General features: G+C 50.3%; 1 protein-coding gene across 1 annotated transcript; it reads left to right on the forward strand.

Moving 5' to 3' along the window:
- The first annotated feature begins 741 nt into the window (after positions 1-741).
- SYNDIG1L (synapse differentiation inducing 1 like) lies at positions 742-17014 on the forward strand. Its single transcript, XM_016208140.2, has 4 exons — positions 742-796; positions 15374-15840; positions 16556-16696; positions 16856-17014. The coding sequence occupies exons 1-4, from the start codon at positions 742-744 to the stop codon at positions 17012-17014; spliced, it is 822 nt and encodes a 273-aa protein (XP_016063626.2).
- The last annotated feature ends 1260 nt before the right edge of the window (positions 17015-18274 follow it).

Below are 18274 nucleotides of genomic sequence, written 5' to 3' on the forward strand. Positions count from 1 at the left end.
GCTCTAGGGTTTACTTCGCAGGCCCCTATTTACCTTCAGAAAATAAGACTCTCCCTTCCCAACCTCCTGGTACTGTAGTGAGACTCAAGACCTTGTGGGGAGCTTGAAAAATAGCTCCTCCATGCATACCACTCAAGATGAGGGTTTCCCCAGGCTACAAAAAGAAAACTGGAGTAACGGGGTGATAAGGAGCAGCGCAGTGGGGAGACAAGCAGCTGGACGCCCTGGGCTCAAGGCTCAGATCTCTCTCTGGGAGAACTGAGGGGAATGCTCACCCACTGAGGGCCTATTTGGAGCCAATGTGTCACATATGTCATCTCACTCTGTCCTCGTATGACTCCTATGAGGTGGCTACACTCCCCCATTTTGTTAATGAGAAACCTGAGGCTTTGAGAGGTTAAGTAATTTAAGATTATATAGTTAATAAGTGGGACACCAGGAGCAAAACTTAGGTCCATGGTCTTTAAAGCCATGCATTTCCCAGCACAGCACTGTTCTCACCACATGAAGAGATTTAATCTCTGTGAGTCCAGGGTCTTCACTAGCAAAATGGGGGTGGGGGGGATTGTATTGCCTCAGAGTTGTTTAAAAATTAAATGAGATTATATTGGTTAATAACATGAAAACCTGCCTGGTGTCTGATAAATAATGGGCACTCAATAAATGATTTGTTTGCTCGTGTTTCTCTTTAGTGCATATTAATATTAAAACTCAGGGCTTGGGCGCCAAGGAGCTCCAAAAATGCTTCAAGAAGCCGGAGGACCACGCAGGGCTTGTGCGGGAGCCCGGGGGCAGGGTGGGAGAAGCGCCGGGAGAGGGGCCGCGGCTCCGGAGCCGGAGGAGCCCGTTCAGCCTCGCCCCGCGCGCCGCCGCCTCCTCTGGGTTCCCCGGCTTCCCGCTCCGCCCCGCCCCGCCCCGGAGCTGGGTCCGGAGAGCCCGGTGGGCTGATTCGGGAGCGTGGAAGGGAGCACGAAGCACGGAGGCAGGGAGGCGGCGGCGGCGGGAGGCGGGGAAGAGGGGGGACCCTCCTGGCTGCTCCTCCAAGTCAGCGCGGAGCCGCCTCGGGCCGGGCTGAGGGCTGCGCGGCGGCGGCGGGGCCGGGCCGGGATGCGGGACTCCCGGGACCTCGCCGGGCGGGGCGGGCGGCGGCGGGCGGCGGGCGGGAGCTGTCCGTGGTGCTGAAGCGGCGGCGGCCGCGACCCGGGGCCCGGAGCAGAGGTGCCCTCCTGGGAGTTCCACCGCAACCGCGAGGCGGGGGCGCCGTCGCTCGCCCGCCCATGCCGGACCCCCGAGCCCCGCGAAGGAGGCGGGACCGGCCTCGGCAGGACAGGTAAGGGGCCGTCTGGGGACGCGTCGGGAGCGCAGAGCTAGGCGCTGAGCCGGGATTGAGCTGGGGAGGGCGCGGGGCCCTTCTCAGGGCTGCGGGCTCCTCCAGAGATCGTGCTAAGTCCATCCCTACCCCTCATCCTACTGGGTGAGAGGGGCCTGAGGGACTGGGGCCCACTGACCCCACACCGCCAGGCCTTGACCCCAACCTCAGGCAGCTCTGAGACACCCTGCCCGCAAGAAACGCTTAGGAGAGTCTCCAGACTCCTGGTCCCCTGGTCCCCACCAGGGCTCTGCGACACTAGGGAAATCTGAACCAGCTTCACTAGCTCCCTCTCCTCCCCCAAGCCTGCTCATCAGGGTGACTGCCTCAAGATCTCTTTGCCCTGGAAATGACCCAGGGGCCAGGCCCCTCGGGACCTATTAACCCATCTCTCCAGGGAAGGAAGGAGATACCAGAAGATACCTTAATTTTTTCCTGTGGCCCTCGTGACTCTCATGGAAAGTGGCTGGTTCTGCCTCACACTGCTTGGTTCATGAGGGCAAAGGGTAGGAGAACCTGAGCCCTGTTTTCTATTATGTGCCTGCATGCTGGTGACCCTCGACAGAACCTCTATTTGGAGTCCTTCCTCTTTTGGCAAGAGTGAGCTGAATGAGCTCATTCAGGCCTGCAAAGTGCTTCCAGTTCTTCAGAGCAGAGTTCTCTGAGTGCCAGAATGTAGAAATAAAAATAAAACTGCGTAGAGGAAGACTGGCCTATCACTGTGGCTGACCACTGCTTTACCCCCATCCTCTCATCCCAGCACAACTTCCCCACCCGCAGTGGTAAAAAGAGCACTGGACTAGGAGTTCCTGGCTGTGACCTGGCATTTGTTGTCTTTAGGCCAGTTACCTGAGGTCTCTGAACCTCAGTTTTCTCATCCTTAAAATGGTGCTCTGTGCACCTCAGAGAACGGCCTTGGGCCTCAATGAAACAGCGCACCTGATTGAAGGCCTGTCGACTGTACATTGCCATACTAGTGTGAGCTGTTATCACTGTTCCCATCCGCCAGCCAGACCTGCTGTCATTGACCTGTTCTCACTGTCACCCTTACCCCCTTTTCTCCCAGTCTGACTATGGCTCCCTCTGTCCTTGGCCTCCCTGAGGTTCCAGAGTCAGTGAAACCTAATTTATCAAACTTGAGAAGGTAAATGGGTTCCCTCCCCTTCCCTTCTTCCATCATCACCTATAGAAGACGATATAGGGTGAGAGTCTGACTCACAGTTTTTCTTTTCCCCCCAAGAATCACAGATTTGGGGAAACAGCTCCTTGAAGGCAAGGATTGTGTTGTTTTCATCTCTTTGCCTCCCCCCACACCTCCTCTCGCCATAGCACTTGGAAGATAGTAAGGACTCAGTAATTGGGTGTAACGTAAGAGAATGAAGTGTTAAAATATCTCAGAATGAAAACACTTCACTGGAAGTCAGGAGCCTTGTGCTCTGGTCTCAGATCTGCGAATAACTGTCTCAGGCAGTCCCTTCCCTTCTGGAAGCTTTAGTTATCACATCTGTAAAGAAGGTTGAACTAGATGAATTTTAAGACTCTGAGTTCTGATATTCTGTGGGGCAATCTGAGGGCTGTTCTGAGCCCACAAATCCCTACGCTCTCCTTGAACACAGGATACCAGCTTCCTAAACCTGATTTGAAGAGTAAGCTAATGTCCTTTTACCAAAGAACCGGATTTTATGAATGCAATGGGATGGAGAAATAAGAACTGAGACAAGGCATTTATAGTTTTAGTGTTTTCTCAAGGTCCCCTACTCTTCCCTATTTTCCTGGGAAAGCCGTGAGTGTGCACAGAGTTGCTGAGCTGGGAGGGCTGCTGCCTCCAAGTCAAAAGGCCAGGAAAGCACAAGGGACCCCGACCTTGGCCATCTCCTCCCAGGGATCCTGCCTGACTGGGATCCCCCCTCCTAAGAAGACTGAAGGAGGGGACAGTCAGGAAAGATCCATCCCTGGGGAGAGCTTTTTTAATATAAAAACAAAATGAGCTTCTCTGACAATAATTTTCCTCAACTGTGGCAGGCCTGGCTGATGTGCAGAAAAACCTTAGCTAATTGGCACTTGGGTAGAGCTGAGTAAGCCATGCCAGTGACCTCCCTTACTTACCCACCACCGCCCCCTCCCCCATGTCAGCACTTTCTGGCTCCCAGCTGCTGGTGCAGCACTGGCAAGAATCAGCTCCTTAGAGTTAATGGACAGTCACTAACCTTTATAACAAAGTGACAGCAGCGGTGGCAGCAGCAAGCATAGAAAGGGGCTTTATTTTCTGCAAGACTGGTCTGTGGGGGTGCTGGCCTGCTGCTGGGGCTAGAGCCATGCACCACCTCTCCTTCCACAGCTGTCTGGGTGGACTCCCCACCCTCAGAGCTGTCAGGGCTCAGGGCACCTCTGGTCACCAGGCAGACACATCTGGCTTCTCCCCAAGCAGGGAAAAACGACCCACTGGCTACTTCTTGTGTTCCCCTCCTGCCCCTCCCTGCTGAGGCTCCTACTCTGACCCTCTCTGCAAGGCTTCAAAGGGAAGGCACGTGGCTGGGGGCCAGAGAGATCTGAGGAAGAGGAAGACATGAATGTCATAAAGAAATGACGTGTGCGTGTGTGTGTGCGCGTGTGTGTGTGTGTGCGTGTGTGTGTGTGAGAGGGAGATCAAAACATTGAAATACACATATGCAGGCCCCTTCCCCTGGGTGGCACACGCAAAATAACAGAGGGAGGGAGGAAGAATATCTAGAGATATCTGCACACTGTTAATTACCTTCATGCTCAAAGGCCAATACATCTGCGCATCCTGGAGGGACTTCCAGCCCCAAAGTACACCGCTCCAGCAGCAGCAGCCTTCACTTTGGGAAGAAGAAACATTTCAGTTCCTCAAACCTTTGGCACTTTCCGACCCTCTTCCCTTCTCAGGGGCATGGTAGGCATCCTGCCTGGAGTGAGGTCCCTTCTGCTACTAGCCAGGGGACAATGAAGAATGATCTTATCCCTGCTTTTTGTATCCAGCTTCTCTCTTCTCTTGCCTCCTCCCTATTCTCTCTCCTTCCTCCTCCCTGCAGCCGCCACCTCCACCCCCACCCCAAGCAAACCAAGCAGGGAGGGAGGGCCGAGGGCCATGCTCTACCCCCCATTACGTGTGCTATCTTCTGCCATCAGATGCTGTTTGCTTATAAGTGGTTGGGAATGAGCTGCTTCAGTGGAGAGACAGGTTGTTTCAGCGAGAATAAAGATTTGATTTCTGCCTGAAAATGGGCTAATTTGAGTAGTGGTGACACCATTTCAATCCTCCCAGCAATTTTCACCCGTGTTAGGCACAATCCCATCCCCCAGGCAGGTGGATTATGCTCTGAGGGAGAGGCCAGTCCAGCCCATGGGAGCCCAGGGTGGCAGTGGATAGAAAACAGGGTAGACTTTTGTTCCCTGGCCAACAGCACCTTGAAAGGCTTGCATGGGAGATGAGAAGTGTTCCAGCTGTTTTTCCTTTTTCCTGGGTTCCCTCCTCAGCCCTCTTCTCTCCCTCCTTTCTCTTTCATTCTCTCTCCACAGTTACTTCAACAATTCTCAACTCTCTCTCCAGCCCTGACCACCCAGGGCTTCAACTCCATACATTTGATTGCCACATGGAGTTTCTACCCTAGTACCACAAAGACACTTCAAGACCAAACTCATCCACTCCCCCTTCCCATCCTGCTGTTGCTTGCTTGTGTGTGAGTGTGTGTGTGTGTGTGTGTGTGTACGTGTTTCATTTTTCCAGCTCCGTACTTGGTGGGCCTTTTCAATCTAAATATTCTTTTTCTTTCAGCTCAGGAAACACTTTCTGCTTCTGTATTTTTTGCCAGTCTTTCTGTCATGTCTTTCTGAAACTCCTATTAGATGGATGCTAGACCTCCAGGGCCCTCCTCCATATCTCTTAACTTTATTTCATATGCTTCATCTTCTTGTCTTTTTGCTCTGTATCTTGGGGAAGTTTATTAACTTTTTCTTTTACATTAAAAAGTTAGTCTTGCCCTAGTCTGGTGGCTCAGTTGGTTGGAGCATGGTCCTGTGCACCAAAAAGGTTGTGGGTTTGATCCCCGGTTGAGGCACATACAGGAGGCAACAGATCGATATTTCTCTCTCTTCTCCCTTCCTCTCTCACTAAAAATCAATAAAAACATATCCTTGGATGAGGATTTTTTTGTTAGTTTTTAACAGTTTCCATTCTATTACCAAGTGTCTCCATTAAATTTTTGAAAATTTGGACAACCATTTTCAATTTCCCAAATACTTTCATGTTCTCCGATTGCTCCTTTTTCATAGCAGCCTGTTCTTGTTTTATGGATGCAACACCCTCTTATACCTCTGTTAGAATATGAATTCGAAACATTTTTAACGATGATCTTTTCTATGACTTGAATGATTTTGATCTTAAGTCAGCTGTCCTGTTTATTTAATCCTTTTATTTTATTTTCATGTATTCATTATTTCTTGTTGTCCAATCAGACAGATGAATAAAGGAAAGTGTTGACTAGCATGGGCAGCTGGTGTGGATTTCCTTGGAAGTTGTCGCCAAGGAATTCCATCTGCTCTGTATCTCCCAGAAATTCCTCCGTGGTTTTAGCCCACTGTTATCATTCTCTTCTCTTTTCCAATTCTGTTATGATTTTATTCTTTTAAAAATACATGCCCTGTCCTTTTAATAGAACTTTAAGGAGGAGAAGAGGAGGTCACTTGTGCTCAGGCCGCCTTCTTGAGCCAGCAGCCTCCCCTTGGGTTTTATTCTTGGCTGGTGGCATCACCTTCTACTCAGCGGACAAAGCCAGGAAGCTGGGAGTCATTCTTGGCTCCTTCCCTGCCCTTGCTTCTGTTAACCGCAGGGTTCTATTTATTTATCCTCCTAATTGCTCCTCAGGTCTGACTCTTCATCTCCATCCGTTTTGCCATAGGTGGGGTTCAGGTCCTTACCCTCTCCTGCCTCCATTTTTACACTAGTAAAATTTAGTTCTACACAACAAACATTTCTTGAGCAGTTACTGAGGAGGCCTCTGCTGGCCTCCCTTCTCATTCACCTCAAACTCCTTCTATCCACTGCTGCCAACCAGAGCTCTCTAAAGCACAGGGATCACCACATCACTTCCTTGCTACAACTATCATTGGCTCCCCACTGCCCACAGCAAAAGACCTGCTGTATGGAGCAGAAGACCTTCCCCACTCTCCCGCCTCATTCTGTCAACACCAAACCACTCTGGCCTCTCCTCCATCCCGGTAGCCCATGCTTCTGTGCTATTCCCTCTGCTAGAAACACTTTTCCCTTGTTGTCTCACCTAGATGACTCACCTGCTTTCTTCAAGGCTCACTTCAGATGCCACCTGCTCTGAAAGCCCCTTCGTAGTTCCCACCGTCGCCTCCACTCCCACCCCAGGATGGGAGTCCCTGATCGGTGTACCATAGCACTCTGTGTGCTGTAACACAACTGACTCCATTGCAGTGGAATTTTGTATTTGCTAGTCTGCATTCCCCTCCCCTCCTCAAAGCAGGTACCGTTTCTTGTTTATTTTTGCATCCCCAGTAACTGCTCAAGAAATGTTTGTTGTGTAGAACTAAATGTGCCCTGGCCAGATGTGCTCCATCCATCCCAGATCCTGGGAAGTATTTTCTTATGAGGGCGGCTCAGCACGCTTGGCTCACTCACTCACTCACGAGATCAACTGTTTAATGGGCGCCTGCTATGTGCCAGGCAAGGGGCTGCAGGGGTGAAGAGGCAGATGCAGTCCCCATCATCTTAAAGCTCACAGTCTGGGAAGGGAAAAAGGCGCTAATCAATAAATCATACACATGTAAGTAGAGACTGTGACAAGCTCTCGGAGAAGAAGAGCTGGAGCCTGGAGAGCAGATAACCAGGGAACCGAAATAAATCTAGACTGAGGAGGCAGGGCCGCCCTCTCCGAGGAAGTGACTTTGGAGCTGGGAGCTGACGTATTCTAATGTGAGTAGAGATGATACTTCTGAGAAATGCGGCTGTGAAGTGAAGGAGAGGGGACAGGAGCTGAAGGAGGGAACTGGCACTGAGGAAGGATGTTCCGGTTATCTGTTGCCGCCTGACTGCCCCAGAACTTAGTGGCTAAAACAAAAGACATTTTCTTGCACCTCAGAACTTTGAGGGTCAGAAATCCCTGCAGGGTTGAGCTGTGGGATTATTCCCCTCCATGTGGAACACGCAGAGGCCACCCAGTGGTATTCAGATGACTGGTTTGGAGAGTCCCAAACGGCTCCACTCACATGTCTGGCATCTCGAGGATGACTGGAAGGCTGGGCTCAGCAGGAGTCATCGACAGGGCGATCCACACACATGCCTCAGAGTCGTCCAACTACATACAGGCAGCTCGGGGTTCCAAGAGTGAGTGATCCAGCAAGCAAGGTGGAAGACGCATGGCCTTGTGTCGCCTGGCCTCTGGAGGCACAGAGCATCGCTTTTGCCGTGCTCTGTGGTTGCAGCAGTCACAAACCCACTCCGACCAGAGAGCAGGGCCATGGACCCCCCACTTCTCAGTGGGAGGAACGTCAAAGTATTTACAGCCAGGTTTTACAACTGCCACAGTGATTTATTTTCCAGCAAGGAAGAAAACAATATGTTTAAGTGCTTGTTAGGAAGGATTGGGAGTTAGGAGCTGTTGAAGACAGAGAGAGCAAGGATAATTAATTGTGTTAGCTTCCTGAGACAAACTGAAGCAAAGAAAGCTAAGCTCCCCATTTCCTTCCACTCTGATTCTGCCGGCTTCCTCTTTCCCCCAGGTTTGCCCCTGACTTTCTCTCTTTACTGCCAGATGCAGGGAGCCACAGCAGTGACCCCACGCTGACTTGGTGGCTCTCTTGCTTATAGGCCAAAAATGATCATATCCAGCCCCCAGCCATCTACAAAGCAGCCACCACAGTCACACTTCACAGTTTGTACAACAGTTTACATATTATCTGACTGGAAGGTAGTCTAGCGCCTATTGTTAAAGGTTTCACCTTTTCCCTGGATTTTAATCATTTCTGTTTAATCTTCTGCCTTACTAGGAAGTCCTTGCTTTTATCTTTCAGTTTAGAGGCAATCTCTCTTGCTGCACTGAGAGATAGTAAGGTGAGTAGTTCAGCTTTTCACAATGGCTCTGGATTTATATGAATCCAGACCTTAAGGTTATCTAGACGGCCACCCTGGGCTGCTCAATCATACCAAATCTCTTAATCTTTTATTAAAGCTCTGTCTCCTTCCCTTCACTGAGGCTTCTGGTTTTAACCCATTCAAGACCAAATCCTCACCCTCTCTCACCCACACCATTTATCATCACCCTCCACACACAGGTAGGCTTTGAAAGCCACGGTAAGGAAAGCCCAGGCTTTGGACTCAAACTTGGGTTCAATCCAGTCTGTCACTGTTTAATCCTGAGCAAGTTACTTAATTTTTCTGAGTGTGAGTTTTTTCATCTGAAAAATGGGGAATAATAACAGCTAGCTTCATGCAGTAAATAGTAGCTAATTATAATTTTACAGGGTTCTGATAAGGGCTGGCTCCATCCCAAAGATATGACCCAACTCCTAATCACACATCACACTGTCCCTTTGGTCTTTTTTAAAAACAGTATTCATGATGCCTCTTCCCAGGTTCTTCAGAGCCCACCAGGTATTGCGTGCAACAAACCAACTCCAGGCCTCATCCTGTAGCTAACCTGGAGAACTCAATGCTGTTCAGGCCAGCCTGAGCTTGGATCAGACAGACCTGGGTCAAATGAGGCTCTGCCATGCTCCAGTTGTGTGATCTCAGAAAACCTACTTAGCCTCTCTGAGCTGCAGTTCCCCCACATGTGAAAAAGAATGGATTAAATGAGATACTGCATTTGGAGCACTTGGCCTGGTGTTCAGAACAAAGCAAACACTCAGTAAATGGTAGCTAATATGTAGTGGCACTAGAGCACAGTGACTCTGCAGTCTTATGTGCAGGGGTCATGTCCAGCTCACCATTCACCAGCTGTGTGCATGAGGGCACTTTTAACTTTCTATGCTCCTGAGTCTTACTCCGTAAAATGGAGATAATGATAGCACAGACTTCATAGGGCTACTGCAAGAATTAAATGAAATAATACGTGGCATTTAGAATTGTGCCTAGAACACAGTAAGAGCTTGATAAGTGAGGTGTTGTTATTGTTATTTCATTCTTTTACTTTGAACTTTTTTGTATTTTTATATTTAAGGTGCATTGCTATAAGCAGCATATAGTTGGATTCTGTTATTTTAAAAATAACAAAGCCCAGCCTGGCCGGTGTAGCTCAGTGGTTGAGTGTTGACCCAAGAGGTCACCAGTTCGATTCCTGGTGAGGACACATGCCCCAGATGCAGGCTCGATTCCCCAGTGGAGGGCGAGCAGGAGACAGCTGATCAATGTTTCTCTCACATCAATGTTTCTCTCTCTCCCTTCTTCCTTCTCTGAAAAAATCAATAAAAATATATCCTCAGGTGAGGATTAAAATAAATAATAATAAATAAAATAAAATGCAAAAATATCAATTTTGACATACAATAATAAAAATCATTAATTTTAAGTATGCAATTCAGTGAGTTCCATGAAATACAGTCATGTAACAACTACAACAGTCAATCAAGGTATAGAACAGTCCCTACATTCAAAAAGCCCTCATGCCCCTTCGCAGTCAATCCCCTTCCCCAACTCCTGGCTCTTAGCAACCACTGATCTGCTTTCTGTAGCTATAGTTTTGCCTCTCTCAAATTCCATATAAATGGAATAATACACTATGTGCCTACCCCTGTCTTCTTATGGGCAATTTTATTTCATTCACATTCAGTGTAATTATTGATATAGTCAGGTATAAGTCTAACATCTTACTATTGGTTTTCTATTTGTCTCACCTGTTCTATATCCCTTTTTCTATCTTGTTTCATTTTGGATATTCAATTATTTTTATTATTTTATGTTCCCCACCAATTAGCTTACTGGTTATACATTTCTTTACTATTCTTTCAGTGATTATCAGAGCAGTGGTTCTTAGAGCGTGGTCCCTGCACCCGCAGCACCGGCATCACCGGGATGCTGTTACTGATGTGCATGCTCAGGCCCATCCCGGAATCATCCACTGTAGGGTGGAAGCCAGTAGTCTGGGTCTGAGGAGTCCTCCAGGGGATGCTGATGCATGTTAAAAGGAGAACCATTGCCTTGAGACAACTTTTGCTTCTGGCAGGAGGCCAGGCTATGTGCAGATCACCTTACTCCAATTAGGGATGAAGCTAATTCAAAGCCTGCTTTCTGTCTGGTTTCTGGTTTGCTCCTACCAGAAAGAGGGGTAGCCCTAAAGAGGCTGAAAACTGGGGCTGTTTTCTGGGGTCCCTCCTCCTTCATAGGCCCTGAACTCCAGTTTTTCTCCCCGCTTCTGATGCTGCTCGAAGAAGGGCAGTGGTGCCAAGGGCCAGGCTCACCTCTCCGTGTTTCTCTTTCCTCTTGGGTCCTGGCACCCTGACCCCTCAAGTTCTTGCTCCCTTGGTGATTCTTCAATGCCCTTATATTTCCCCGTAGCTTTTCTAGCTATTATTGACAGGTTTGGTGTGACATGAGTTTGTCTGCTGCAGCTGGAAAAGAAAGCCCCCATCCTATTTCTACTCTCCCACTAGAATTAGAGTCAAAATGAGCATTAAGAACAGTTGAGTGTCTGGCACATGGCAAAAAGCTCAATAAGTGTTAAGTTATTCTCCTCCCAGTAGAATCCCAGGGTTATATTGAGCAGAGCTGTTAAGAATCAACACCTTCTACCCTTTCTGTACATTTTATAGATAAGCAAACTGATGTTACATTGTATTATGATTGGACTCTGTGCAATCAGCCTTTTGGGGGAGGTTATAATTGGATTCTAGTGGACTTCTGGATGGCTTCCTGTCCCTGGTCTGAGAGGTGGCAGTGTGCTCTCCATCCCCAAATCAGGGACAGGGAAACCTCCATCCCCAGCTCAGTTCTCAGCTCAAAAGAAAACAAGCCAGGGGCTGTGGCCTCACAGATTCATCTCTCCCTCTCCTTTGGTGGGACCAACTTCTAGCCCCAAATGCATAATTTGGAGCTATGTTCTTAGCTTCGGAATCCCAGATATCTCAAGTCTGTCCTCTGGGGCAGAGTATACACGTGTGTGCACACACACACACACACACACACACACACACACAGAGGCATGCTCACCAGCAAGTAAGCAGGCACACAATACTGCACGCACAGTAGGCACACACAGTCCAAGGGGGACCAGGTAGCAGAGGTGGAGATGAAAGTGGGTCTGCTTCGAAACTGGTCTCTTACTCCAGGGAACAGGGAGAAGCTGCCCGAAGCAACAGGCCAAGAGATCAGGCCAGGCCAAGAGCAGAGAAGGCTGCCCCTGGGGACCTGCTACCCCTTCCTTCTGGCCAGAGCTCAGTGCTGGGTCCCTGGGATCAGCTCAGTGAACTCCTGTGTGGCCCTAGCAGGTTATGGGGAAAACACAGCCTGTTAGAGAACTGTGACCCTTGGCTGCCGCTATGAGCAGGTGCTGCAGCCCCTAATTTGGTTGCTTTATGGAAGTGAAGATGTGTGTGTGTGTGTGTGTGTGTGTGTGTGTGTGTGTGTGTGTGTGTGTGTGTGTGTGTCGGGTAGGCTTTGATGCTGTGCTCAGCCTTTAAACCCAGAAGGAACCCTCTGGCCTGGGGAAGTTTTAAACTGATTTTAGATAATTTGGTTCAGAAGAAATCTATGCACTTAATTTGTTCTGGTTTAAAAGTAGTACATGCTCATCGTAAAAAATAAATGTGGAAAACTGAAAAACCATGGTGTAAAAAAGAAAATGGAAAAGACACCTGTGCTCCTACACCTGGAGATAATTGCCGTTGACATTTTGCTGGGGTTGAGATGACACGCACATGCCGTTTTCTTTCCTGCCTTCTCACTGAATCCTCAGCGAGCACTTTCTCCTGTCGTTCCTCTTTGTAAACCTGTTTGAAAGCCTTGTACCACCTTGTACTGTTGTACCATAACTTATTTAACTTGTCCCCGATTATTGGACATTCAGTGGCTTTCAGTTTATCCCTATTGTAGAAAACCCAGAATCATACATCCTTGTGCAATGAAGTGCTGAGAGGCCTTGCCTACGGCACAGTCAGGAAAGGCTGTGTGTCTTGGGTTCCAGAAACTTAGCTGGGTACATTTTTACCAAAAGAGGGTGGTTGGCAAAAGCAGGAGGGTGAGCTGGAACCCAGCTGCCCCTGCCTGCCCTGGACAAGGGCCCTGCAAGTGTCCTCACAGTCTCCAGAGCTCCAGGGCCTGATTCCTGGCCACAAGCATCGTTCTTTTCCTTCCGGGGGACTGGACAGGTGAGTTGCCCCGGTGCAGCAGGGCAGAGGGCAGGGGTGAGTTGGAGGCATTCATCTGCCCAAGCCTGTGTTCGAGAAGCTCCTGCTACAGCTGGTGACAGCCCAAGTGGAACTTGCAGCTGGTCAATCCACCAACAAAGCCCCCAGGTGGATGGCAGCCCAGTGTCTCCAGCACCATGTGTCCCCTCCCTGGATGAAGAATTGGACACTTGGGCCACCTGCTCTTCTTTGCGCCCCTCCAGCATTCGCTGTTGAAGAGGCCACACCTCTCAGGGGCTCAGAGCCCCTTCCTGCTCCTTTGCCTTCAGCAGGCAGCAGCTCACTCCCCTCCCTCACAGCAGGCCAGCCCAGGAGCCCGGTGCCCCAGGACCCTCTCAACGCTCGGCCTCTCCCTTCCCCTCACTCTGTCCCTTCCCCTGAGCATTGTTCCTGGAGCCATGCTCTGTCTTCAGGTTTCCCAAGAACCAGCTTTCTCCAATCCAGTCATTTCTCTTGGGCCAGAAGTAAAAATGGCCCTTTGCTGAACTTTGAATTCTTGATGGGGAATAGACGGGGTAGGGGCACTAGATAAATCCAGCCCTGGGGGCAGAAATCTCTCCCACTTTTCCCTTTACCATTAAGCCAGAAACAGTCTGGGTGGGAGAAGACTGAAGCCTCGACCAAGTTCAAGCGGCCCCTCCCACTCATAATTCATACCACACTTGCATCTTGCCATCTCTCTCTCTTTTTTTAAATTTTTATTGAATTTATTGGGATGGCGTTGGTTAATAAAATTATATAGCTTTCAAGTGTACAATTGTATAATACATCATCTGTATATTGTATTCTGCGCTCACCACCCAAAGTCAAGTCTCCTTCCATCACCATTTATCCCCCTGTACCCTCTTCTTCCTCCCTCACCCCCCTTTCCCTCTGGCAATCACCAAGCTGTTGTCTGTGTCTAGAAGTTTTTTGTTCTTTTACTTAACCCCTTTACCTTTTTCACCCAGCCCCCTCTGACAGCTGTCAGTCTGCTCTCTGTCTGTTTCTCAGTCTGTTTCTATTTTGTCCATCCATGCTGTCGAAAAAGGTAAAATTTCCTTCTATTTATGGCCTAGTAGTATTCCCTGAGGCCACCTGGTCTGTCCATCCTCTCTCTCCATAATCTTTTTCTACCTGAAGTGTCCCAGAGCGCTATGTGGGTCTGAGGTAGACACACTAAAGGACTGCCTTAACCTCCTTCAGCCAGCCCTGAGTATCTGTTGTGTGCCCTTCCCAGGTATACAGTAGGTGCTCAGGGCTGGCTGAAGGAGGAAGAGATAGCCCTTAAGAGGGTCTACACTCCAGCTTTTGAATGTGTCTATGCTTGCAGTTAGGATGTGCAAGTCCAGATCTCAGCACCCAGGAGGCCTTGCCTTAGATCCCACAGGAACTTCCCAAAGTCAAAATTTACCTTAGAGGGGTTAGCCTAAGGTGCATCCACCTGAGACCATACCTGGGGAGAAGCATCTCCCCCCAGAAGAGCTGACAACAGTGAGCATGTGACATGTGAGCTGAGTATGGTCTCATCCATCCAACCCTAGAACAAATCCTCCCTCAACCCAGTATCCCACCCGCCACCAAGTCCTGTCAATATCTCCCAAGGCTCGTCCTTCTCTCTTTCTTTGTAAGCATTTTTTAAAATTTATCTTAGAGAGAAGGGAGGGAGAGAGAGGGGGAGAGAGAGAGGAACATCAATGTGAGAGATAAACATCAATCAGTTGTCTCCCACTTGTGCCCCAATCGGGGATGGAACCCACAATCTGGGTATGTGCCCTGACTGGGAATTGAACCCACCATGTTTTAGTGTATGGGACTATGCTCCAACTAACTGAGCCACACCAGCCAGGGCTGGTTCTGTTTTCTTTAAGTCCCAGTTGTCCTCAGCTGACCTGAAGCCATAGCTAAGCCTCCTAGCTGACATCACAGCCAGCCCAGCCCTCTCCAAGCCACTCCCCACATGTAGGTGTGGAAAGGCTTCGGGATCCACATCTTATCCTGTCACACCTGCAAGACCTATGAAGCCCCTTGGACCCCAGCATGGCTCCATGGTCTGGCCCCGCACCCCATCTCCCACCTCCCTCTGTACCCTGAACCACACTGGCCTTCTCCAGGCTCTCAGACCTGCCATCCTTTATCTGGCCTCCTCATGAAATGTGCTCCCCACCCCTCCCCTTGTCTACTTGTCCTGTTCCTTCAGATCTCAGCTTAAAAGCCTTCCCTGCTCCTCTGTGTGAGTCCATCACGCCTTCTCACACCCCCTGCTGTACTTCTGCGGGCAGCAGTCTTCTCCACCAGCCTGTAAGCTCCATGAAGAAAAAGTGTGCGCCCCTCTTCCTCCCCTGCCCGCCTCTCACCATCATATCCCAGCCTCTGTACAGTGCCTGACACAGAGCTGATGCTCAATAGATATGTGTTGACTAAATAAATGACCAAACCAATTCTATGAAGTAGACACAGCTGTCATTCCCAATTCACAGACAAAGAAATGGAGAAGTCCCTGAAAAGTTAAGTAGCCAACTCAAGGTCCCACAGCGGGCCAGCGGTAAAGGCAGGCTCTGAGGCGAGTCGGCCTGCAGAACCCTTGCTCTTAACTGCTTCCAGCCCTGCATCCGGTGTCTGTCTGTCTCGTGCCCCCAGCAGGCTCTCTGAGGACTGCTCCGCTGGCCCAGATTCCCGTTCCCAGAGCCATGGAGAGTCTGAGTGAGCTGCAGAACCCGCTGCTGCCTCGGAGCCCGGCGCCCCTCGGCGGCCCCTACCCTTACCCCGAGGCCTCCCCCAGCTGGTCCTGCCAGGAGAAGCTCTACTCCTTCCTCCTGGGAGGTGCTGACCCCGCTCGCGCCCACCAGCTCCTGGACCCGGGGTCCCTGCAGCTGGCCGTGGAGGCCTGGTACAGGCCCAGCTGCCTCCTGGGGCGGGACAAGGCCAAGGAGCCCAGGGTGGGCAGCTGTGAGACCAGCTTCACAGAGAGCAGGGAGCCTCAGGCTGGGCCAGCAGAGTGGTCCCCAGAGCCTGGCCAAGCAGAAGAGGATGTCACCATCCAGACTGTGTCCTATGGGGTTCAAGAGGAGCTGCAGGGACAGGAGGATGACCAGGAGGAGGAAGAGGTGAGTACATGTGTTTAAAAAACAGATTCCTGGGCTTACCACCAGATGTTGAGATTAATTAGGCCTGACTTGGGGTCCAGAGGTCTGTATGTTACCAAGAAAGGTGCTCTGACAAAACTGCCACCCACACTCTGAGAAACACCAGCTTGGGTTGACTATTTAATTTTTAAACAGCATTTATTGTTCTTGTTTTCTTAATTATATAAGTAATATACAGTTAATGCAGAAAGCGACTGGAAGATAACATTATTATTTTAGTATATGCTCTTCTAGTCTTTTTTTATTCATGTTTTTATCCCATCCTAGTCCCCAAGAGAGATCTTGCTGTGCCTAGTTTTATAACCTGATTTTTCTCTCCAAGCAACATATTCCAGTATTGCTCCACATAATTTAACCTTTTTACAAGGTGATTTTAGAGGGTTATATTATATTCCACAGTAGTTATTCCATCACTTATTAACTCATTGGGCATTGTGATTGTTTCTAACCCTTCACAATTACTACCCGATGCTGAGCATGCCTATACATGTGTATTTATATTCTCTCCTTGTGATAAATTCCTAAAGATGGAATCACTGGGTCATTGTTAAGGTTTTGGGTAGAGAGTGCCGAGCCCAACCCATACTCCCTTGGACAGCAGAAGAGACTCCCCGTTGCCCCACAGCTTTGCCACCAGGTGATCCTGGGCCTGGAAAACCCGATTTGTGTTTTGCAGAGTGATGCAACCTCTACAGAGAGTGAGAGTGAAGACAACTTCCTCACGTTGCCCCCCAGGGACCACCTGGGGCTCACTATCTTCTCCATGCTCTGCTGCTTCTGGCCACTGGGCATTGCTGCCTTCTACTTCTCCCAGGGGGTAAGAGCATGTGGGGCCCAGGCCTTTCTCTCTGGCCATCTTCCTCCACTGGAAGGCTTGGCAGAAGCATATGCAAGAGGGGGGCAGGGGCCTGGCAGGCTGGGGCTGTTTCGCTGGGCATGGGAATGCCCCCTTTCATCAGTACGTCTCTCTCCCTAGACCAGCAAGGCCATCTCCAAGGGGGACTTCCGCCTGGCCAGCACCACCTCCCGCAGGGCCCTCTTCCTGGCCACACTCTCCATTGCCGTGGGGGCTGGTCTCTATGTGGCTGTGGTGGTGGCTCTGGCAGCTTACATGTCTCACAATGGCCATGGCTAGTGGCCAGTAGGATCTAGCATCCTGACTCCCCTGCTCCACCTGAGGGGGCAGCGGGGCTTGAGGTTGCAGACTCTCTGGATAGCCCTGCCCCTGAAGACGAGCTGCAAGAGGGGCTTGTTTGGGGACGCCTCAGGGGCTGCAGCCTGCAGGGCTCAACCTTGACTTCTTCTTGCCCACGTCCCTAGCCCCAGAGCAGGGCCAGGGGCACCACTCTCCAGTCCAGGCTGTGTTGAGAAGAGGGAGAGGGTAGGGCTGCCCACCACACCAACCAGGCAGAGCCCACTTCTGGCTTGATGCCAGCTTAGAGCTCAGCCCATTCTGCCCCCTTCCTAGAGTGTCTCTGCCTTCAGGCAGTCCACTGCCCGACTCTGCCAACCCCTCCACAGAGAAAGAGCAGGTTACAGGGAGGGAAAGGGGTACCTGGGGACAGGGACCTGACCCAGTCCCTTCAGCTCATAGGAGTCTCCACACTGAGGACAGCCTGAGCTTCTCTAATTTCACTATCTGGCCTCATGATGCCCAAACCCCAACTAGCCAGGAGGGAAATACACGGAAACACAGGGGTCCCCTTGCTCTTTCTGGCTCTGGATGGTGCTTCTCTCTCCTGAGGGCTTGTGAGGTACCATAGATTCTAGATGGAGGAGTCCCAGGCATGTAAACTCTGCACCAAGGCCAGGTTCTTGGAGCTTCTCTGTGCAGGAACAAAAGGCAGATACAACGACAGAGGTCCTGAAATATTGCAGGACCACAGGGGGCTCCAGTCTCTGCCCCTGGTCCCTGCTCTCACCATCCTTTCCTGGGTTCCTCCTGGGGGCCCTGAGAGGGCACCATTCCAGGTAAACGGAGAGAGAGTGCTGTCAGCAGCCCACCACTGAGCTCAGGGCCTCACATCCTCTGGGGAACCAGCAAGGAGAGACCCTGGCTGAGTATAGTGGGTGTAGATGAGGGAGGGACACAGGGCTGGCATGACTACTGAGCAGCTGGCAGGTCTCAGGAAGGCTTCCTGGAGAAGATGTCCCTTTGACAAGGTCTAGAAGGAGGAGGAGAATTTATCTAAGGGATTTGTTTTCCAATAACCCTTAGTATTCACAGGCAGGGGTGTGACAGGTGCCTCCCATGGTGAGGCTCCAAGCTGTTTGAATTATGCCTAGAGCATGTGGGCTGGAACCAAACTGCAATCATTTCTGAGGGCTCCACCAGCTCAGAAAAAGAGGTTGGGCCTGTCAAAGACCTATGATAGTTTGCCACCTCTGAATGCTG

This window comes from Miniopterus natalensis, chromosome 1 (assembly GCF_054644295.1).
Source record: "Miniopterus natalensis isolate mMinNat1 chromosome 1, mMinNat1.hap1, whole genome shotgun sequence".
Classification (NCBI taxonomy): domain Eukaryota; kingdom Metazoa; phylum Chordata; class Mammalia; order Chiroptera; family Miniopteridae; genus Miniopterus; species Miniopterus natalensis.